Source organism: Dermacentor andersoni, chromosome 2 (genome assembly GCF_023375885.2).
Source record: "Dermacentor andersoni chromosome 2, qqDerAnde1_hic_scaffold, whole genome shotgun sequence".
Classification (NCBI taxonomy): Eukaryota; Metazoa; Arthropoda; class Arachnida; order Ixodida; family Ixodidae; genus Dermacentor; species Dermacentor andersoni.
The window spans coordinates 39,730,936-39,756,120 of record NC_092815.1 but is presented as its reverse complement, the minus strand read 5'-3'; the positions used below and the strand labels follow the sequence as shown (position 1 = coordinate 39,756,120).

Genomic DNA, 25,185 nt, shown 5'->3' with positions numbered 1-25,185 from the left:
GGTGTTCTTTACATGTAGTACATAACTCAAGTAAATGAGGGTTCTTGCATTCTTCTCCATCAAAAGCTCAGCAACTGCGGCCAGATATCAAACTCGTGACAAAAAAGGCTTCTACAGCCCTCTTAGTTTCCAACTGAAGATGAAAATTTATAATACTGGTCTATGACACTATGCAACTTTTGTTGCAACGAATGAGCACATGTGACTAATGTGTTTCGTTTTTGCAGTGTCATAATTAGTGACAAGTGAGTGAGTGAAAACTTTTGAGTCTTTCAAGAGTTTCGCGGTTACGAGGTCTCCGTCGTCTTCATCTTCTTGGCGCTGGCGACTTGAGAATTCGTGACAAACAAAAATTTTCAGCAACATTTCTCCCGACTCAAGCCTCCACAAGGCTACTATGCTCCAAAAGATTGAGTACGGCAACAAAAACTACCCTGTAGAGAGCAAAGAAATCTTTATTTTCAAAGTATGACAACTTATAGCATCATACGCTGCTGAAACTCCAGTATTCATATTGCGATACTATGAGCAGTTAGATTATCCTTTTTTCTTTTTGTTCAGAGGCTCAGTGTTAGGCCTGCAAATACAAAACAGGCTAGTAAGTTCCTTAATGTAAATGTGCAAAGCCACTGGCCACAACATTAATGACTTCTGCTGTTACTTGTCCCATGAGGTCACCGTGCGGTCATTCCAAACAAACTCTCCTTTGGGCGATTTGATATTTGGAGGCAGAAGAGCCAAATATGTTGCAGCATCAGCACCTAAAATGATGCGCAACAAAAGATACAAATCAAATATTGGCTGTTACAGTGCCTGGAAACAGTAAGGAAGCTGTTGACTGCGAATATATATTAAGAAAAGCATTTAAGTGTGTCTCTAACTTTTTGAGCATCACAGCCACGCATGCACAGGTGAAAATAAGACTCCAATGGTTCCAGACACACATGTCTGTGAGCATGCATTTGAAAGTATGCACCCTTTCAGAACAAAGCACCAGCTTACATCAACCCAGAGGTGCTGCTGCCTGCCCTGAGTTCAAATAAATAAATAAATATTTTTACTCAATCAGCAGGCCACCAACAGTGGATGATTACAGTGGCACAGAATCGAATGGAAGGCAGCGCTACAAAATCACGGCCCATACCTCACCCATTGTCATGCCACCACTCGAGATAAAGGAAAGTACTGTTAATGCATGCACTGAACAGTCATCCCCTGGCAACATAATAAAAGTCAACCGCAAATTGATAACCACACTCATTTTCCAGCACTTCCCTCGCCAACTTCGTAGGCACAGACACTGAGGGTGGAGTTATCGCCACTGTGCTTGAAGACGTCGCCCAGGACTGCATCACTATTTAACGTAAGTTAACAAACGCCGGAGATGCAGAACAGAAGTTGTGCAACAAGTTGCACAAATCGAAACTGCAGCCGTTACGACTTGGTGGCTTTCCATGGCTTGTCCGGGGGTAGGGGTGTGGTGAGGGACTAATAAATCGCCTAGGCTTTGCTAGTTTTGAGGAGGTGCCGGCGACATGGCCAAGGACCATGCCAATGACACATTAAAACCAAAATATCATTATTCCTGCTCGGCACAGCGGCCAAAATAGCACACGGTTGTACAGTGGAAGTCCAAATTATTGCACAACATGCTGCAAGGTGTTCAAAGTGCCCATCCTATAGACGTTAGGTCTATGGAGCCAGTGGCGGTGCCGTGAAGCTGTCCGAATAATCAAGCATGTCCGAATTATTGGTCTGCGATTGTATGTGCATCTGACTAGTGGCCGCACCTGTGGCTTGTTATTAGGAAATAAACAAGGAATCAGTTACTAGAATGATCCCCCTTTCAATATTACTAACATCAGTGATCATGTTGCAGTTAAAAACACAGCATTAACCACTTATAATGACATGTAGTGATTGCCAGAAGTAAGTATACATAGTGTGTGATATCACATTTCAACTACTACATAACTTTATTTTTGGTCAACAAGCTGTAACAAATAATAGGTGCTTTCGCATTTGCGTTAGTCTTTGTATAATGCAATTTTTTTTTTGATATGCTCAACAACTTAACAATATCAATGTATCATCACCCTTCACGCACTACTCCAGACAGTATCCCGTGAGAAATATGGAAATAAAAAATTTAAAAACAAGCAATAGTGTACAATAAATACTCACCTTGGTCAGGAGTCAAAGGCCCCTTGTGGCTTGACATGTCTGTGTCAACGTAGCCTGGGTGTACCTTTAATAACAGGAGTTAAGTATGAGAGCGCAATACAGTAATACAGAATTACTGCACTTGCACAACATCATGCGAAAATGAATACATCACAAGAGGGGAACTTTTGATAACTGAACATTATTTCTTAATGCATGTGAGGACTAATACAAACTAACCATGCCTGATGTAATTGTAGCCAAATGCACAGAATAGAACAGTCTAGACTAGCCAAGCATCTGCTACCACATCATGTGTACACACGTGGGACCATCTGTGCAGGTGCCAGAGCCTGCACACCCGTGTTAAACGATTGCGCATTGTACTGCCACAAAGTGTCGAAGGCCAGGCGTGCATAAAGCAAGGCAGATAAAGAGAAGAGGAAGACGAGAGGAAAAGAAGGGCAGGTCAGCGAGTGTATAGATCAGGTGGCTAGCTTGTTCTGGAAATAAATGCTTTTTCTTTCCTTACCCGGTGTTGTAAGTGGGGATGTGGGTTGTACGAGGACGCAGGTTATATACAGAAAAATATGGTATTTATTTTTGTGCTTGTGCCTTGTGATGCTGACGGTTCATCAAAATCTATAAGGGGCCTCTTGGTGTCCTTACGGAGGCACCCTGCTTGCATTTCTCTTACATAAACGTGATCGCAGCTTTCTTTCACTGATATCTGTATGTATGATTATAACGAATACCTATAGGAAAGTATTTTCATGGTCGATGTGAGTTCATCATAACGAGACTCAACTGTAGCAATATTCTCTTCCCCACAAAGGCATGCGTATGTGTGTGCATGTGAGTGGGCAGGCAGATAAGTGGGTTATTAGTTGCAACCTGTACCCCTTAGCTGCAGCAAATAGCAGACAGTGTGTCGTGCTATCCTAAAATGTTATATTTCAAGAAACATGAATACATTAAACATCTTTAGTAGGGGTATGCGAATATTCGAAATTTTCTATAATGAATCGAACAGTGTCCTATTTGTAAATATGGATATTTTTCAATAGTTTCTTTTTTAAATATTTCGAAGCGTCAACCGTCGGCAATAAAACAAAATTGGAGCAAAAGTATGATCAGTTTTATCCACACAGGCATAGCAAAGGCACAAAACACAAGAGCTTATGTAGTGGAGCAGGCTACATCACAGCCAGGCAGCCAGACTTTGCCAGCTATACAGTGATCAGTCGAACGCTTTGAACAGCCTTGCGCATGTAAACAAGCTACTTAATATTAAGAGTGTTAGTGCAACAAAGAACTCATGTGTGTATGTAAAAACAGCAAAAAGCTGTGAAGGAATATGCTACAAGAATTGCTCACTGCGATCTCCCAAACCCATTTCTGTCAGGGAACATAAGCAAAGAAACTAGCGTCTCTACTCACAGCATTTACGACAAGATCTTCACGAGGGTCTGCATTGAATTCACGCTGCTGGATGAAGCTCAGCACAGTGATGCCAACCTTGGACGCATTGTAGGCAGAGTGCCCCCAACCCATCTCATCATTCTTGCCATCTTTTGCAGCCCTGTTAAATACAGTAAATGAGTAAATTACTGATCAGCTTCTTTGTGCACAAAAAAATTCACCTTGTGAAACAAGCAACAAGCAAAGGCCATGTCATGAACGAAGCTACGAGGTGAAACTGCACGCCTTGCTATAACCTAGTGAAACAAGAACTCACTGCACAAACTCCTTCATGAGGCTGCACAGTTCCTCCAGAGTAATGTCAGGGTTGCTGAGTCTCTTCCTCACCTCTTCTCCAGGAATCCTTTTAAGCATGCCACACACGCTGCTCAAGTTCACCACCCTGCAGACAGATTTACCATGAGTGTAAACATCAAATAGGTAAAAGCCAGAATGAGCATGTCTGTGTGTTTTCACATTGACCATCACTTGTAAAGTTGGTATGGCTGAGGTTCGAACACAGAGTTTAGGGCCTTCGGCACGTTTAGAAACTGGCTGTGGGGCAACTGCACATTACACTCAACATAATCACATGTTCGAATACAGTAAAATTTTGCTCTAACAAAGTTTGAAGGGGGAGCCAAAATAACTTTGTTATATCTGTTATGAAAACAAGCAGAGCTTGAAAAGGGCTTAGTTGGTGTAGCTTCATCGTTCTGTTGCACTGTTGCAGGCACAGTGGCACACACATTAGTGAAAAACAACGAACATGTGACAAGTTAAGCACAAACTGTCAACTGAGATTTATTCAGATAGAAAGACGAATGTATAGCTGTAAATGCTATCAGCAGCTGCGGTTTACATGCACAAAGAAAAAAAGGAGTGCTGTCACGCTTATGTTGGACAAACAAGTCAGCACTTAAACGAGAGGCTCAGAGAGCATAGATATGTAAGCCTAGTTAATGCATCGGGCAACTTAGATGCACATCGCACAATATGTGGTTGTTCACTGTCTTCTGACAGCAGGGAAGTTTGGCTCAGAAGCAAGAATAAAGTGACAAGAGAGATATGGGAAGCCTCTTTCATGATTGCAGTTGATGAAAAGCCTGCATGAGCAAGCCATCAGCGTGACTGTCATATTCAAAGCCAATTAACATAATATTGCTTGCATATGAGTCAAGTGGGATGTGCGTCACATACGATTTTCCATCTTCTATGTTCCTTTCTTTTTCCTTCTTTCTTTCTTTTTCACATGTAAACTGCCGCTTTTGACGGGGTGTATACAAAAGTTATAAATAATGGATATATTCATGATAATTCTGTTGTGCTCTGGAAGGTGCGATAACACATGAAGTTAGTGGAAAACAAGGAACATACAAGCGAAATGCAAACTGTCAACTGAGTTTTATGGAACATGAAAGAAGTATTTATAAACATAACTGCTTTCAGTAGTTGCAGTTTACATACAAAAAAAAAAAAGATCAGTCTGCTGAAACGGTCTGCAAGGAGGCTCGATCGGCTAGTAGTAATCCTGCTGGCCTTGTCAGTGGTGTCTTGCGTCGCTGGCAGTCTCTGCATGTTTTGACTAAAGGGCAACATTGGCATTCAGGCATGGCCAATAGTACTTCTCTTGTACAGAAGAACCTCATTCATGCGTTTTGGGAAAAAACCATGAGAAAAAAATGTACCAACAGAGAAAATTTACGATCTGAAGTAACTAAAAAAATATGAAGGACTCGACTATTGTTGAAATCTACATAATGTGAAGCGTCATGCAGATCGTTGCAGCACAAGACACTGAAGCGCGTCGAGCTGGTGGTGCTCTGGTGGCGCAAGACGCATTTTGTTGTTTTCCTATTGCTTGGTGTTTAAGAGGGCGACGGGAAACCAAAACGAAATCAAGCTGGTGGGCGACGTCAGATGCCGCTGAAGTGAAATGTGATACCCACATCGCCGAAATGAGAAACTGAGTGCGCGCTGGCATTTTCACATGATACAGGTGGGTGAGTATTGCAGTGAAGCTGCCACGGCGGGCAGCTACCGTATTTACTCGCATAATGATCATACTTTTCTGTCAAAAAAATTGATGCAAATTCAGGGGTGCGATCACTACGCCAGTTAAATTTCCCACGAAAAGAAACATTTTGTTTTTTCATCCTGCGTTTGCTGCGGGATGACCAGTCAACAAGCAGGTGGCTGCCGCTGTCAGTTCGGGACACCAAACCAACATAACGGCCGGCAGAGCAAGCCGAACATGCCGAATGCAATTTTTTTTTTCTTTTCGTAAGTATATTACGTGCATTGGAACAGTTTCTTCCGTATCAGTAATGAATGACATCGTTAATATCAGCCAGTCTGTGGCAATAACATAGCCATGTCCAGATTGAGGGCACAGATACAGAGATGGCCGTGCTTAGCTGCCAGTGGCAGAGAAACACATGGCGGGTGTGCTGCGGAAGCTGCGGCATTTGTCTTCACTGCTATCCTAATATGGCAACATTACATTGGCGACATCGTTTCCGCTAAGGGTGGGCGAATATCTTAGCTGCGTTACAAGCGTCGGCGTACGAATAGGATACACTTCTAACGTATCAGTGTAAACGTGGCCACTAACGTTATTGCTCGCCATTTGTTGCGTGCCCACGAATGCAGACAAGAAGAATCAAAAGGCGGCCTTTATGTTGTTGTTGTTCACCAAAACCATTATGAAGCCTACAAATAATAAAGCCGAGGCAAGTTGGGTTGTAGCTTTTTTTTTTTTCATGGAAGTGTGGAAAGTGATGAAAGGAATAAAATGGGGCATCTGCTTAAGAAGGTTTGGTGCGTGCAGACCGCTTGGTATGTCTTGAAGAGTTATTCATTCGCACAGCATTCGACAGATGGAAAGCGTGATCATCATTAGCTAGACTTGGCACACGACATATTGCTGCGACAAGTTCAGGGTGCAATCATTACACTGGAAAGAAAAAAAATCGAATTTTGACAACAATATTCACGGGTGCGATCATTATATGTGTAAACACGGTATATACCTTCTCGATCACGCACGTGTCACGCACTTTATTCTTTATATGGGATCTAGAGGCTGGAAAACGTATAATACGATCTAAATTTGGCAACTTGCTGAACGTTAGTGCCGAAAAATTTTGTTTTCTGGGAATGTATGAATCGGTAAAAAATAAACGTAACTATTGGGTTATTTTTTGTGTTCTCAATTGCAAATGTTGGCGCTGGGAAAGCTTATGTAATGGGAACGTATAAACAATGTTTTGTTGTGCTCTTACAAGCGTACGAGAAAATCCGAGGTGTCCAGCTGTCTGATCATTCAGCGCATGCAGGGATACTACTGGCCAAAGTGCTATGGGCACAACGAGAAGGTAGTTTGCACAAGCTGGGGAGAAGTTCTTTACGAGGACATGGTTCTGCAGCGAAAATGAAGACAATCTATACCTAAACACCCATTCAGCACAAAATCAGTCTTGCCTTCAAAGTACTCAACAGGACTTCTCATAGTTACGAGTCTGCTCGCTGCTGTTCGGCCAAGTCATCGGCGCTTACTGTCTCCAGGAAAGTCTCCTCACATTGGTCATCTTGCAGTAGTGGCTCGATGGGGGCGCGAGACAGGCAACTGGCATCAGAGTGTTTCTGTCCGGACTTGTAGACCACAGTGATGTCAAATTCTTGCAATCTAAGGCTCCACCATGCTAGGCGCCCAGGAACACCCTTTGAATTTGCCAGCCAGCACAATGCATAACGGTCGCTCACGACTTTGATGGGCCTACCATATAGGTAAGGATGAAACTCTGCAGTAGCCAAAATCATGGCAAGGCATTCTGTTTCCGTCATAGAATAATTGGCTTCCGCTATCGATAGTGAGCAGCTAGCTTAAGCCATGACCCTTTCAAGCCTGTCTTTTCTTTGAACTAGCAAGGCACTGAGGCCTACTTATGTCGGTATGGATTTCCGTAGTGGCATTTTCGTCGAAGTGAGCCAGTACTGGTGGTGACTGCAGGCGTTGTTTAAGCTCTTGAAATGCTACGGCTTGCAGCACTTGCCACTTGAACTCGACGTCCAATTTCATGAGATGGGTCAATGGCTCGACGATACGAGAAAATGAGGGCAAGGCATTCTTTTTCCGTCATAGAATAATTGGCTTCTGCTATCGATAGTGAGCAGCTAGCATAAGCCATGACTCTTTCAAGCCTGTCTTGTCTTTGGACTAGCATGGCACTGAGGCCTACACTGCTTGAAATGGTATGGTTTATGTATCAGTGTTTTCGTTGAAGTGAGCTAGTACTGGTGATGACTGCAGGCATTGTTGCAGGCATTGTGATGACTGCAGGCTTGAAACGCTTCAGCTTGTAGCGCTTTCCCCTTCAACTCCACGTCCGATTTCATAAGGTGGGTCAATGGCTCGGCGATGCGAGAAAAGTCCTCAACAAAGCACCCATAGAAGGCACAGAGGCCAAGGGATCTTCCCACTGCTTTCTTGTCAACGGGCTGTGGGGATTTTGCTATCGCAACTGTTTTCTGTGGGTCTGGACGAACACTGAACTTGCTAATGACATGGCCCAGGAGCATGGGCTCTTCGTATGTGAAGTGGCATTTTTCCGGCTTCAGGGTGAGCCTGGATGACTTGATTGCCTCGAGAACAGTTTCTAGCTGCCTGATGTGATTGTCAAAGTTAATGGCAAAGACGACGAAGTCGTTCAAGTAGACAGGACATGTCTGCCACTTTAAACTTGCCAGGACTGTATCCATCACAAGCTGGAATGTTGCAGGTGCCAAGCAAAGGCCAAACAGTATGACTTTGAATTGGAAGAGGCCGTCAAATGTAATAAAGGCGGTCTTTTCTCTATGCCTCTTGTTGACTTCGATTTGCCAGTAGCCACTCTTAAGGTCCATTGACGAGAAATATTTTGCATCGCAGAGTTAGTGCAGTGCGTTATTTATTCATGGGAGGGGGTGTACATCCTTCTTGGTGACCATGCTGAGGTGACGATAATCGACGCAAAATTGCAGACTCTCATCCTTCGTCATCAAGACAACAGGAGACGCCCACAAACTTTTCGGTGGTTAGATGATTTCATCGCAAAGCATTTTGTTGACTTTATAGCTTCTTGTTCTTGTGCAGGAACTCAGTAGGGGCTCTGGCGGTGTGGTCAAGCACAATCTTCAGTTATTATGTGATGCTTAGCAATGGGCATTTGTTGAATCTTTGATGACACCGCAAAGCAGTCTTTGCACAGGTGTAAAAGACTTCGAAGCTTATCTGTTGATGCCTGGGAAGACTTGAATTTATGTCGAAAGCTAGTTCGAGAACTAGGGCCATCGAAGTAGACGTGGCGGAAACCGAGAGAACTAACGTACAGTTGGGTTCCACAATTTCTTCTATGTATGCAATCGCCGTGCCCTTGTTGATGTGTTTGAACTCCTGGCTAAAGTTTGTCAGCATCACTTTCGCTTTTCCTCCATGCAATCGAGCTATCCCTCTTGCAAGGTAAATTTCACTGTCAAGCATCAGACGTATGTCGCCCTCGAAGATTCCTTCTATAGGTGCGGTTGCTTTGGTGCAGACGGAAATGACCGCTGGAGTGAGGCAACATGCTACTTGATCTTTCAGCACACTGAAGGCATGGTGACTCTGAGAGCTCTTTAGCTGTATCACTTGATCTTTGGATAGCATTATCGGCTTTCACTTCAGGTCAATGGTGGCGCCGTCTTGGTTCAGCAAGTCCATGCTGAGAATTACATTTCGTGAACACTGTTGGAGGACAATGAAGGTGGCATGGTAGGTCTGGTTGGGAATGGTAATTCTTGGCGTGCAGATTCCAGTAGGTTTCATCAGTTGTCCTCCAGCTGTCCGGATTTGAAGGCCTTCACATGAAGCCTTGACTTTCTTCAACTAGGCAGCCAACTGTTCACTCATGACAAAGTAGTCTGCTCCTGAGTCCACTAAACCAGTGACTGGACTGAGTGGCCATCGAGAAGTATGTCGAGGTCAGTGGTTATTTGTCTTACGTTACGGTTTGGTCGCAGTGTCGCATCACGGCTGCGTCGTACTGTCCTGCAGTTGGTATGTTATGTCCTTAGGTCTTCTTTTGTCGATGTATTCTTAGCTTCCAGACTTCGTCAGGATGGTGACGTGTCAATGCTACGTCATTCAGAAGGTCTTTTCAGCACCTTCTGCGGCAGCGAAGGATCTTTGGAATTTTGATGCACAGCGACCGCAACTCCATCGGTCGTTGCTTTTAGATATTTCGTTTTACTTTGAGGAAATAAACTAATGATCAATGCCTGACATTCTGTACCATGACCTACCTGAAACAAATTCTTTAGTTTATTTTTCATGAGGTGCATGCATAGTGTGTGTAGGGGAACAATGTTCTCCCTCCGTCTCCTCTGCTTAATGCCTGAAGCTACTGACATTCCAGTGTAACAGTGTAGATTGCAGCTCAACAATCATTAGATCCATCATACTTTGTATGCGAGCACAAAAGTATGCCGTGGAATATTCACAGCAATAGCGATGCAACATCTCTAAAACACCAAGTGTAAGGCCTCTCCAAGACAGTGTTTTTAAATTTCAAGTTCTACGTGTAATGCTCAAGAGGTACTGCAGGGCATCAGCCCCATGCACAACACAGAGGACAGCCCCAAGGACATTGCAGCAACAAAAAATGACAAAGGACGCAGCAGCTTTAGCTAGAAGCAGCTGGCAATGATTGCAGTCATGATGTGTATTCATATCAGTGCCCAGTAGCATTGTCAGTTTTATCCAGGTATCATAAGATTCTGGGTGAAACCATGCTCTTAAAATTTTTCATGGTCACAAATAGGACAAATAGTGTTAAGAGCAGCAGTAGCAGAGCAATGGGGGGTTTATGTTTAAAGGCAAAACCTTATGATCACCTTCATAGAGCAACTATTTATCCCTGCAAGTAGCTCATTCATGTGATCATGGGAAATTGCTTTGCTGGTACAGATAATTTTGTTATGCTTCAAGCTCCAGGGAAAGTGCCCAATGCAATGCTTCCAGCCTTTATGATGGCATAAAAGAAATGTACTCAGAAGGTTCAGTGTCCTGGCTGCATGGACTGTGTTCAGTGAAACAACATAGATTGTGTTCAAAAATTCTTACTGTGGAATGAGCAATACAGACCTGGCATGTGGGCGCAGCAAGGGGAACAGCTCCTTGCAGACATTGAGTGTGCCAAAAAAGTTTGTCTTCACAGTGACTTCTGCTTGCTCTGCAAATGGGGCTGTAGAGCTGACCTGCAATTTAAGAAATTACCATCCAACGGCTGTGACAAGATGACCAATTCTGGAGTAGCAACTCCAGATTGCCTTAGAATGTTCAAAAAGCAGATTCAAATAAACCTATTATGCAGTTAATGCCATTGAACTTCATGCCTTAACTCTCTCTTCTCTTTGCCTCTATGGTACAGAACCTGGTGGTGGCCTGTTGCTTGTACACTGTTATGTAGGTCTATGCACTTGTATGATATCCAATAATTCTGTTTCAGACCATAATTTATTCAAATTCACATAAAGCTTTCTAGTTTGCAATATAGAGATATTCTGTGGTTTCACATGCCAAAACTACGATCAGATTATGAGGCACAAGATAGTGATGGAATCCCGATCAATTTTGACTACCAGGGGTTCTTTAAAGTGCACCTAAATTTAAGAACACAAGCACTCATGCATTTTGCCCCCGTTGCATTGTGCCTACCGTGGCTGTGGTGGAACCTGAGATCTCGAGTCCAGCAGTTCAACACCAAAGCCACTGGGCTACCGCAACAGGTAGCTTATAGAAGTTTGAATTACTGAGAGTCCACCATAAATTTTAGTCTCTAATATATATTGAAAAAATAAAGGACTCGCCTTGAAGGCAATGCCAGCATTGTTCACAAGTACATCCAGGCCCCCGTAAGTGCTCTTGAGGAAGTCGCGAAGTCTTTGAATACTCTCAAGGTCATCAATGTCAAGCTGGTGGAACTTTGGGTGCAGCAGCTGCTTGTTGAGCTCTGCCACCGCTGCCTTCCCAAGTGTCTCGTCCCTGGCTGCACAGAAGAAATGCAATATGGCTCTCTTGCACACATAAAATGGAAATGTATCAGAGACATAAAATTCACCTTTAACTAATCCTCTATCTTACTTCATACGTGAGTAAAGGCATATATGCCAAACAGGTCAACCACAGATTCTTCTTATTATTTTTTTAATCTAGAAGTTTTTTTTTGGTTGTGGTATAGGTGTTATCAAAGCACACAAACTTGAACTGCACTGCTTGTGTTTTTGTCGCTACTGCAGAAAGAAAAAAACCTCACTCTTTACCATGTGCTTGGTGAGCACTGACAATGTTGTAGGGCAGAGGGGAGAAGGAATGCTTAGTCTGGCCACAAGAAAGCAACGAACAATCCAATGCAGGCGCATCAATTCGAGTGGCCCATGCAAGTGAGCAACGCCTTCCCACAGCCTCTTATGAATCTACGTGACCAAATCACACACAAATGGGAATTCCTTCTTTTCTCTTTGAGCAGGGATTCCCATTGGCGAAAATGACGAGGCCAGTGACACCTATAGAGTTTCTCCGGCGATGGTGATTCCTCCAGTCAGAGAGAATTACCTATGTCAGTGACAAAGACGAATCAGCAAGTGCACGTGCATTCGGCTAGACATGGAAAAAGGTGTCTGCCTCCCAAAAAAGGATATTCATTTTGAAGTAGTGCATCAGATAAGAGACATAACACAGTATGCATTTAGTAATTCGATGTAACAGTAAGCCTCGCACCTCTTTGTCATAAAATATGACGTTATTAATGCAAGGTGTTGCGGATCTGGACCTATTTACCATCGAATAAGTGGAGTGATGCCCCTCTGCGACAAGTGGCCAATGTGCACCACTTGCGCTTGCGACTAAAACATGGTACATCACATATTGGAAGCACAAAGGTATGCATAGAACTTGTGGACATAGCCACATGTCCGTAAGTTGTAGCTGTAATATATGATGCAGCTACTTCACAGGAAGTGTCGCAGATACAAAACTGCATCACAAAAAGCACAGAGTGAGATTTCTATAACCCTGCTACTTGTGCAGCGTCTGCAGCATCACTTGCTAAGTATGAAACAAAGTATAGAACTACACAACACGCTGCATTTTTAAGTTGTCCAAACTTGCACGTGCCCCTGCAACATACTCAAAGACAAGAATGTCTGTCTGCAAACCATAAGGATACACCGACAACTGCAGAGCATCTGTTATGGCAGTATGAAAACCAGGGCCACAATTTTGCAGCAATGCCTTCCACTCGATTCTACAACGTTCCTATCGTCCACAGCTCATGGCTGGCTGATCCCATTGATAACACAGATGGAGCGTCGCTCTGACCACTGACAAAGCGCAAAAAGGAATGGCATCGGAAAAGGAATTGCTGAAATATCGGGATTCAGAAGTCGCGCAAGGAATATGAATTGGCAACACTTCCACTACCATAGCACTATGCCTGACAGGCTACGTGGAATGGATCCATCTGATCAAATACCCTTAAAATTACAGGATAATCCTTCTGACTTGTCACCATCATATTTAGTGAGGGGCTGGAGGCGTACAGTCAACCACAAAAATTTATGCGACACAAGACCTGAGAAAAAGCTTAATACTTGCACCAACCTCACAATGCAGCCGAGTATTCGCATCTACAGTCTCTACAACTATATGTGAACAACACTGTGATGTTCAGTTTTACTGATTACCGCTACAGGCTGCTCGGAAATTGAATGTTTTCCCAGAGATCCTGAGGTCTGTAAACTATTGTGGTCGACTGTACATTTAAAGTGCAAGCCTCTCCTTCACACACTCATTTCTCTAGCACATCCCCTCTAACTCCTAATGCTAGAATCAAGAGGATGCCACCATCTCTCGTTACAAGATTTTTCAATAAAGACAGATTTTCTCTTGCTAAGTGATCAATAACTGTTAAAACACTGCAGTAAGGGTCACTGAGGTAATTCAAAATCAAATGAAATCAAGTTGAGGATTTAACATTCCAAAGCAACACTCGGGCCATAAAAAACAATTGTGGGGGCTCCGAGTTAAATTGAGATCCTTGGCTTATTTAACCATGCACCTAAATCAAGTACACAGGCATTTTCCAATTCCACAACCATCAGAATGTGGCTGGGCAATCAAACTTGCGACCTCATGCTCAGCAGCAAGACGCCATAGCCATTGAACCACCACAACAGCTATCGAGATATATTACACATTAAGATATCTGTCTCCCCTCTGGTTTTATGCTAAGAAATAATTGCTACGTATACTTCATAACTCTGAAGTATGCCACTGTCCATAAATTAATATCAGCTATAGGTTTTAACACTTAAAGAAATGCCTATTATAGATAATACACTGCAATAAGCAACCACTACAAAAGACACTTCTTTTTGAATTGGAGTACCTGAGAAATGTGTCACTTTACTTTAACTGGCATGCATGCGCCCACATATGTACACATGCACATATACACCAGAAAAACAGAAAAATATAGCCAATACAGAGGATGTTAAATGCAAGTATGCAGTATTATCAACTTCAGCTCTGGAAGCTTTTGCTTGTTTAAACAGATTACAGGTGAGTTATTACACCTACAGCTCCTGAAATGTTAAGTAAGCTACAGCAAAAGGACCTCCAACTGCAAAACAAGACAAGAATTAGGAGGATATTAAGTGTACAAAACAATCTTTTCATCCAATGAGCACCACATAAAACAAAAAGCAAGCAAAAAAAAACAAGAAACACAAGAACAATGGACACTTAGGGAATAGCAAACAGAATACACACTCTTATAGTCCTTACTTTCGCAATGGTGCATCTTTAGTAAAAAAAATCTGGATTATGAAAACACGTCTCAAGTCACAGTATGCTTTATGCATAACTGATCCGACAGAAGAAAAACACAAGCAGTTTATCAATGTACAGTGCTATCTTTAGAGGCAAGTTACCTACAGGAGTTTTAGCAAACAGCTAAAAGTGACTACATTTGTCTTTTGACCGTCGCTGTTAATCTTGTATTTATTTCCAGCTCATCAGATATACTAGCTGAATTGTCTCAAGTTTCATAGTACCTCTCGAGCAGAACAGTGGAACTTCAAATTCTATAAATCTGCTCTTTGCAGTTCGATGCAATATTTGGAGAAAGACTCTGGCAATTCTTGTACTGAAAAAGTTAAAATTGAAAGAAAGTTATACTATGATTTTATTTATGGCCATATCACACAAACTCTTTTTCATTATAGATAAATGAGAGCCTAAACTTGAAATCCACGCATACGCAGAGAGCCACTCACCAGTCAGGAAAACATCTCCATCAAACTGTTGACACAGGAACTTCACTATGCTGAACCCAATGCCCTTGTTACCACCTGTAACCTACAGATATACAAAAGTGCAGTTACCAATTCCTCTTACAACACATCTATAACAGAGACAATTGTGTGGAAGACATCTTTAACTGAGAAGTATTCCTTCACAAATATAAACATACGAGACATCGGAAATGTTGCATAATCACAGACGACTGACACTGCAATACGAATGTCAGCTCAAAAAAATATTGAGATATTGTGGTTATAATGCTACACTCTGCTCTTACAGCATGATTGCTGCTTATCAAGTCATGATGATCATGAATGGCTATCAAAAGAAATTATAATACTGTGAGTCAGACATGCGTTTCATTCGTTCACGGCAGTACAGTTGGTTGGCCAGATAAATATAGGGCCTATTTCTTTGTGGATGTTTACATGGCAGCAAGCTTGACAAATGACATAAGTGTGAGTGCCTGGTGGTGGGCTAGATCATTAATTAAGGCTTTCCTAAATTTTCATTATTATTATTTTTTTTAAATATGAATGAGTATTGCAGTGCTACACTACTACACTCCACAGTCTGCCAAGGTTGCATTATCTGTGGACATTGCGTATATCACCTGTAATATGGCAGTTTGTGAGTAAGTCGACTGGCCAAACACCTGCTCCCCTATTTCTGATAGATGCTCTCGCTACCTGCATCTCATCAGCTGGGCGGAAGGCCTAAATTTTCAGGAGACTACAGAACACCCCTTGTGACAGCAGAACACCTCTTGTGCATCTGCCTGCAATTTGATGTGCAGAGAAAATCACTGGCAGACATCTTGTCAAAATTTGTTGTTGCACCATTGACTGAAAAGGTCCTATTGGGACCTTTGCCTGATCCTTGCCATCAGCCTAATAGTCTGAAGGCTCTCAAAAAATTTTTGTATGAGAGCGGACTGCACAAGCGACTTTGAAGTCTTGGAGTATGCAAGATTTTCACCACCATCTTCATCCTCATAATCAATGTATTATCGATTCTTTCTTTCTACAACCATTCCCCTTCCTCCAGTGCGAGTAGCAGGTCAGAACATTGATTCAGGCCAACCAACCTCCCAGCTTTTATATCAGAATACCCCTCGCTCTCTCTCGCACATAGTAATAGCAGTCCTTCAAAACTGGTAATAGTCACAAAAAATGGCGTGTGTGGGCATTGCTGACATTTTTTCTCATTTGAAGTGACAGTTTTGTGTGCTATATATGTTATTTTAATATTGTGTGCCGTTTCAGAACAGAAGTTGACAGAATTTTCTTATATGAGAAAGTGATGTTTTTGTAGATGTTAGATGAGCGTATGTGACGTGGTCGGACAAGAAGATTTATGTAGGGCATGGTAATATATTCCGGAAGGACTATTTCACTGTTGTGCGTTGCTGATTGGTTCATGGTACCGGGTCCCGACTTTACAATTTCTAGTAAGTACAGCGGGGCGTGGCACTTGCGAAGGCACCGGACGTTCGCGCGCATGCGCGAGTAAGCGCGGGTGCGAGAGAGAAAATGTGGGGGCTTTTGCTCCTTGAATATGTGATTCTGCCTAGGCACTACGGAGGAGAAGTTAGCGCGTGTTTTAGGCGTTTGTCCCTAGGCGTGCCGGAATTGTGGAATGGGCTCGAGTTCATTTACGCTCGGACGCTGGCCCGGTGAAGCAGGTGAAAATCTAGGAGGCAGAGCGCCTTAGCAGCCGCGGTTGAACGCGAGTGGCTGAAGGGCGCCGGCGACGAGAATACGCCGTGCTCCCATAACGCGTTTTACGCTAACCTAAACTCTCAACGGTTACGCAACGTAACCGTTGAGAGAATACAAGGCGCCACCGTAACGGCTTTTATGCTAACCTAGCGTAACGTAACCTTAACGAAATCCAACGTAAGCTAACGTTAACCTAACGTAACATGACGTGGCCGAGACGCAGACAATAACCAGCACGGCGTAACCGCTGTGAGAATACGTCGCGCCACCCTAATGCCTTTTACGCTAACCTAACCTTACGTGGACGAGACGAAAAGCCAATAATCCTCACGGCGTGACATAAGGCAATCGCGTTCAACCGTAGTTGCCGATCGAGGCGCTGTGCGTTTATTTCACTTATACGGGACCACTCAAAAATGCTACTGGGTAGTTCAGGAGAGCAGGCCCGGCCTATACTACGGCCCCTATCGCTCCCGCCGAAGAAATGAATGATGCTTCTTCTTCTTCTTCTTTTTTTTTTTTTTTTTTTTGAGGTGGAGTGCCGTAAGGCACGACAATCTTATTATCCGGCATGGCTGACTCAGTACCAGCGCCGCACGCGTGTGAGTCCATCCACTGGTCTATCCGACGCACCTTAAATTCACACACAGCGATCACCAAATGGGGCGTCAGTGCCCGTCGCTTCACCTTATTTCACCGCGCCGACAGCCAGCGTACGAGCGTAAAACTCGACCCACACGTGCAAAGAAACTTCGCAGTGACGCCTAGAGGGCCCCTCTCTCTCGCACGCGCTCTACTCGCGCCTGCACAGAAACGTCGGGCGCTGCGAGAAACGCCACGCCCCGCTGCACCTGGCTGTACCTGGCTGTACCTACTAGCACCAGGTGTTCTGTGCTAGCACCATATGCTAGCACGACCGGACTCGACTCGCTCCGGCCGTGCTACTAGCTACCGGGTCCGTGTGGCTGCCGCTACTACTGAGTTTTGCCAGTATTGCCTCTATAATAACCGAGCAGCAACGCTAAAATAAGTACGCAGGCACAGCACACAGGAGCGATGAGCGGCAAAATAACGTAACGTATTGGTAACAAGCATTAATAGAGATACTACAACACCGATGACGTGTAGAATCAAGCAAAACGTTTGGACAAGTGCGAATACAGAAGCCCGCAATCGTAAAAGACTGCTCCTTGGCAGTGTGGCACTCTGCTCGAGCTGGTTCAGTGGGACTGCGGTACACGCGCTAACAGTGACCGGCTCTCGCGAGGCTTTTTTCGTCTATTTTCATCACAGCCGTAAGAACAGCCTACACAGCAACTGGTTGTTTCTGAGAAAGGATAATCTTACCACTGCAACACGAGATGACATGGTGCGACGTTTTGAAATCCCGCTTTGCAAAGCGACGACGGAGGGGCGAAGTCGCAAAAGCTAGCGGCAGCACGTATTTCGCGATGACCTCGCACGAAGCCAACGTTACTAGATTGGCGCGAAGCAACGTGCGGTGCGTTTGCGCTTGACAAACGTGAGGATATACGATGTAGCCGATGTAGCAACAGCACCATAGAATAAAGAACAAACTTAGAGAAGGGAAACTGTACCTTCCGCCGTGGTTCGAAAATAAGCAGCGGCAGCGCATGGAACTTACTTTGGGGGACGCCAGATGACGTTGCTCAAACCGGAAGCGGAAGTGCACATTTTTTTTTAGAGCAAAATTCAATATGGCCGTTTTTTGCCGCTCGCGTACGCTGGTACGCGCCGTGCTTGCCCTGGCTATGCGGCATGCCTCAATGCCTTCGCTGCCGCGTAGGTGGTGCGTTCTAATTGCCAAGAGCCTCTACTGACGCCCATACAAACAAGCCACAAGTGAGTGAACAGAACGCGCGACTTTATTGGCAGAAGACAAGCAGTGTACATTCTCGTGCAATAGCAGAAATAAAGTTTGCATGTCGAGATACGCTGGAATCATTGACGCGAGCTCGTAAACGGCTCACCGTCGTCGTTGCACGTGGTGGTCAGGTTAACGAGCAACAACCAGCAGCGGAAACATATTGGACAGAGTGTGCCATTTGTTTGCAGCGACAGTCGCCGTTAAAAATGCCCAAATTCCATTGCGAAGCAATCGGGAGACGCAGGCATCTGCTACCGCAGCCTACACAGCGACATGGGCTACCCCAGATTTTAGCCATTCACTCCTTTCCAACCTGCACGTTTCTTTTCTTTCGGGGGCCGCTAATGTGTGGCTCACACTTGCTGTCTCACATTGTCTCACTATGGACAAGTCGCTTTCGTGGGCATCGCCTCCATCAGCTACTTTTGCGGGCCTTTCCAACCATCTGGCTATCAACTTCATACGCATCGGACTATGTAAGCACGTATGCTGGTCTCCGTTCATGCCTAATCGCGGCCGAGAAAGGCCAGAGGCACAATATGCCCATTGCTGCAGCAGGAAAGCGCGAACGGTGAGCACGAATCACAGTGCATGAAAATTGGGAGTCTATGTCGCTGTGCAGGCTGCAGGAGCGAATGCTTACTTCGAGAGACTGCTTCCCAGTGCAACCGACCAGGCCGCAATATTCTAAAAACATAACACTGCGACCATAACCAAGTGACATAACAGCAAAATTAAACAGCAATCAGTCACCGCATGAGGTTCAGACAATACATTATACATTGGCGACGAACCATATGGCAACAGTGAGCATTCACATACACGGGTCTCTTAGGGTACATTGAGCTGCCTACCTACAGGCGTAGTGCCTGCCTTCGTCGCACGTGGTGGTCTACTAACGAGCAACAACCAGCAGCAGAAACAGATTGGACAGAGTGTCCCACCTGTTTGCGGCGACAGTCGCTGTTAAAGATGAGCAACTTGCAGTGCAAAGCAATCAAGTGACGCAGGCATCTGCTGCCGCAGCCTACACAGCGACATGGACTACCCATCATTTTAGCATTGACTCCTTTCCAGCCTGCATGTTTCTTTTCTTTTGGAGGCCGCTAATGTGTGGCTCACACTTGGTGTCCCACATTGTCTCAATATGGACAAGTCGCTTTCGTGGGCATCACCTTCATCAGCCACTTTTACGGGCCTTTCCACCCAACTTCATACACGTCCGACCATGTAAGCACTTATGCTGGTCTCCGTTCATGCCTAATCGTGGCCGAGAAAGGCCAGAGGCACAATTTGCCCATGGCTGCAGCAAGAAAGGGTGAACGGGGAGCATGAATCACGGTGTGCGTAAATTGGGAGTCTATGTCGCTGTGCAGACTGCAGGATCAAATGCTTACTACGAGAGGCTGCTTCCCAGTGCAACCGACCAGGCCGCAATATTCGAAAAACATAAAACTGCGACCGTAACCAAGTGGCATAACAGCAAGATTAAACAGCAATCAGTCACCGCACGAGGTTCAGACAATACATTATACATTGGCTATGAACCATCTTACGGCATAATGCTTGCCTTTGTCACATGTGGTGGTCTGGTAACGAGCGACAACCTGCGGTACAAACAGATTGGACAGAGTCTCGCACCTGTTTGAACCAACAGTTGCCGTTGAAGATGAGCAACTTCCATTGCGAAGCAATCAGGTGACGCAGGCATCTGCTGCCGCAACCAACACAGCGACATGGACTACCCGGCATTTTAGCGTTAACCCCTTTCCAACGTGCACATTTCTTTTCTTTCGGGGGCTGCTATGTGTGGCTCACACTTTGTCGCAATGTGGACAAGTCGCTTTTGTGGGCATCACCTTCGGCAGCCATTCTTGCGGGCCTTTCCACCCATACGGCTATCAACTTCATACACTTCGAACCATGTGAGCACATATGCTGGTCTCCGTTTTGAGCAAATCATGGCCGAGGTAAGCCACAAGCACAATTTGCCCATTACTGCAGCAGGCCAGAACGAACGGGGCGCACCAGTTACGGTATGTGTATACTGGGAGTCTATGTCGCTTTGCGGACTGCAGGAGCAAATGCTTACCTCGAGGGACTGCTTACCAATGCAACTGACCAGGCCCCCACATGAGAAACGTAACACAGTTACCACAGCCAAGTGTGGCAGCAAAACCAGATTCTGCAATCAATCACTTCACTGTAGCTTGCACAAAGACCCAGGCTATCAAGGAAGAGGAGCAATCATCAACGAGACTAGGAATATGGAAAATGAGAAAGCTTGCATTCAAGAGAGAAGCCACTCTGCTCTGCAAGCATTGAAGGCTAAAAACATCAAGAAAAGTAAAATGGTGCATAGCACATGTGCATAGGTTAATGCAAGACGCATGCCGATGCTGCATCAGCTATTTCAGGAGAGGAATTGCGCATGACAACATACACTAGAAGATACTGCTACAGATATGTTAGGCTGCTAGACAGTGACTGGTATTAAGTATCAGCGAAGAATCGGTTGACCTTTATATTTGGATGAGGATGAATGACCTCTAACAAAAATGGGCAATGAGAAAGCTTGCATTTATAGAAGAAAAATTACACTTGGCACAAACGGAATTAACATGTCTAGGAAGCTGATTAAGGGCAAACTGATGGAACTCAATCTTTTGGCCAGCGTCGTCCGTGCTTGGTCAGATGTTGCAGGTGCACCTGAAGACGAAGAATTTCTAGAAAGTCCTTTTTGAGTTACCTGGATGACTCAACCAAATGTCCGTGCTGGTGGAATGGTGGCTGAAGCTCTTTTCAGTCTTGACACAGTCCTCTGCAGACTTGATATCTCATTCATATTCTTCTGCATGTGCTTCTTTGTTCTTGGTGTAAAAGCCTTGCAAATTCGGCTCCAGCCCCTTCCTGTTGGCGCAGATAGGAGCTCCTGTGATGACCAAGATGTGCTTGGCATAGACTCTGTTGAGGCAAAACGGTGACACATGAGATACAGCACAGATTAGCCAAATTTATGTGTGTTTTATATGTTCGAACCAATTATACTGAACCATAAATATGAACAAACATTCATATCTGCTGCAAACAGCAAGCCAATACAGCATATATCAAACATATTTATTTCTGAACCATGTGTTGTTTACCTTGTAGTAGTAGCCAATGTCCACACAATGACCTTGTTGTAGCAGGCAGCAGCTTCTGTTTAGTGGGTGGAGTGTGTTGCTTTATACTGGTGCCGTCTTCATTACTGCATGTCTGGAACAGAAATTTTGACTGAATCAGAAATTGAAAAAGCAAAGTTTTAAAATGCAAAAAGGTGTGACATATATGTTGTAATGATTTGCGACTACAGAACACATGCAAATGTACACTGTCTGTTCTAGGGTGCTTAAGCAGCATGTTAAATAAATATTGCTATTGTCCATAAAATTGATGTCTGCCTAACTACAATGCATGTCAACAGCGCAAGTACTATTAAGATCACAAATGAGAACATTTGTGGGTTCATTTATACACTAGAAGTGATCACACTGCTAGTTCCACAAGCAAATGCATGAAAGTCATGAAGCTATTAGAACTGATGCATTATTTTTCTGCACGAACGTGATGCACCGCTTCACTACTGCAAAAATAAATGCCCTACGGTAAACCAATCTGAACAGCAAGAACATTTGGAACCAACAAGTTCGAAATATGGGTGAATTATCATGCTTGCAACTGTTTAATACATTAAATTCTGTACTTTCACTTTATTTTACCAAAGGATTATTCGGTTTTGTGGACGAAAGACGTTGCCGGCCGACTCGAAAAAAATGTTTAATATGTATATTGATAAGGCTACTCAGTCACCTACAACCACGGCTACAATAACATGAAAAATGAGACGCGCGTTCCGATATCGCTCTTTCTTTCCTGGTTGTGTGTGTAAACCAAACGACAGCCTCGCAAGTAAAGGTTTATTTAGGAAACAGCAACTGAGATCCTCACTGCCCATATGTAATGCAGGATCTAGTTCGTTAGCTTGTGCCCGCCTGGAAGGTAATGACACGGATATTATATAACGATTCAAGCAGCGGTGTTAAACGACTCACCGTTATTGCCGTTGTCAGCCGCAGCAAAATCCAGCTCCCGTTTCGATGCAGACCTGTTCCGAATGGCTCACGACCGAAACCCAACTGCCGGGCTTACATGTCCGCTTGCAAACACGTAACTTCACCCCAAGTTAAATAACGCGAGACATCGAAGCGCAAGAAACTAGTTTTAGAAACAAAGAAGCAACCAGTCTTGAGTGTACGAACGAATGAATCCGTGCCGCCGTGCACTCGGAAATACCGGTAAAAATTTTAAATTCAGGCCAGAGGTCACGTGAAAGATCGATGATGCTGAACGCTATTTGCGTTTTTAATGGCGAAGAAACAATAAACTTACTAACAAAGAGCACAATATCTAATTAGCAATGATAATTTTGCCCTGTTTTTATGTAAAAGAAAATGCTTCGGTAATTGTAAGAGAAAGTTTGTAAAATAAAATTGCGCTTATTACAACGCCCCTACCGGGAAATGTTGGAACTAACGAATGAATCCCGAAAGTGATGCTACTACGTCGGCTTTGTTAGCAGCGGCGCGCGGTCGATTTTTTCGCCCTCTGTGGCTATTTGTTGAACTTGAGAGTGTGCTACCCCGGCTCACCTTTGAGCTTGCCATTCTGCCGCCAAAACCAAAGACGGATGTGACATCACGGACGCGAAAAACAAAGAATGAATGCGATATCCCGGACGTGACGTTTGGGTGAACCTAACGCCTGCGTTCCGTCGACCGGGTGAACGCAGACACTTTCGTAGGATATTAAGCAGCATAGTAGCAAGAGCTTGGTGGCGCAAGCCACCGCTCCGTTCCAAAGGGGACGCTCATAACATCCATCCATCCATCCATCATCGAATTGTTGTCGACAGGCCTTCGTTCTTTATTCTATGGGCCGCCCGATGCGAGCTGGTGCGATCTGCCGAATTTGCCATTGATTTGGCGCCGTAGATTGATGGTTACGTCAGTACGTGTCACTACCCTGGATACGATCGGGCAGCGCGCCGTGTTTTCCCGATGTTGAGCAGGGCTGAACTGACACTTAACACCACTAAAGCGTGCCGTTTCTGTGTCCTGCTTTGAATATATAGGTTTGTTCAATTCAGAAAAGGTGCATGGCACCACATGCGAGAAGCTGCAGGTGGTGCCATTTATGGTGTGCCGGGCTGCACCCATGGACTCACGGCAAGATTCAAGGGTGCACTGCGCCGCGGCGGCACCTTGCCTTGCACCCCACTGAATCGAGCACGGGGGTGCAAGGTGGACCGCTGCACCTCGGGAAATCGAGGGTCTAGGTGCGGTGAACCGTTAATGGGTGCAGAAGGTACAGAGAAACTTGGCTGAATCAAATAAACCTCGCTGTTTTCAATAAATTATATTATGATGGGTAAGGTCACGATTCCAATGGCGCTCACATATATGCAAGTAGTTTGTTTTACAATGTTCAAACTTGTATTCTGTATCTGCATTACACCGATCACAAATTTGTGCTGATATCATTCTGTATTTTAATTATAACGAATACCGGATATAACAAATGCAGTTTTTGCTATGGGTGCCACTTGATGGCGTCTAATTGTGCTGTCTGTATTACCACAGCCGTTTAGGTTGTAATATGTGACTTTCGCCATTTCTCACAGCATCGAAATTTACATGTTGCAGACATTTGCGGCTACTAAATTTTGTGAACTTTTCCAGCATTGAGCGTCCTGTTGAGCTATCAGCATTGTGACTTACTGAATTACTGGTTTGACAACTGATGTAAAGGACCTGAAACAAAATTTGTTTTGTGAAAAAGTTAAAGAGAAAGAATTTGCATGTTGTTACAACGGTACTACAGAAAGGATTAAAAGCAAAACATAAACATGACTACACAATTTGATGGAATCATTGGTGATGCTGTTTAAAGTTTCTTGCTGTTTCAAGTTCCTGCCTTAAGGTTCTACAAACTTACAAGGCCATGAAACAGAAGCGTCTTATATATTATAGGTAATTATGCCTAAATGTGTCAAAGTACAGCACAACACAATGTCACAACATAGATTGATCCACAACATTTTGTTGTTTTCATCTGATATGAAAATAAAAAAAAAGAACTGCTGACTGCTTCTTAAACTAATGAGAGCAGTGATAAATATTGATAAATAATAGTATAAAATACAAAATGCTACATTCAAACCTCATAATGGTAAATACTTTTCACCAACAATGCTATAAGGCCAGTGACTATTTTTGTATGTGTGTGTGTTGGCTGATCCTGTATGCCCACCAAGACATAGGAGAATGACAAGATTTATTTATTTACCTTTAGGGCCAGGAACCTAGCTGGACCTTATAGCATCGGACACACGCATAGCATGGAATAATGTGCAAAAATGTATAAAGCATATAGAATACAAACAAAATACATTGAACATAACTAGTGTCAATACCAAAATAAAAGTTAACCGTGTAGTCAACTCTTCATCAACCATAGAAAAGCAAGTG

General features: G+C 44.0%; 1 protein-coding gene across 1 annotated transcript; it reads right to left on the bottom strand.

The window, feature by feature from the left end:
* Positions 1-437: 437 nt before the first annotated feature.
* LOC126542428 (carbonyl reductase [NADPH] 1-like) lies at positions 438-18,283 on the bottom strand. The gene is made up of 8 exons (XM_050189491.3): positions 18,076-18,283; positions 14,980-15,061; positions 11,512-11,690; positions 10,787-10,899; positions 3,902-4,027; positions 3,604-3,745; positions 2,185-2,248; positions 438-761 (listed from the first exon to the last, which is right to left on the bottom strand). Exons 1-8 carry the CDS (start codon positions 18,094-18,096, stop codon positions 658-660), a joined length of 831 nt encoding a protein of 276 aa, XP_050045448.1. The 5' UTR covers positions 18,097-18,283; the 3' UTR covers positions 438-657.
* Between the last annotated feature and the right edge of the window lie 6,902 nt (positions 18,284-25,185).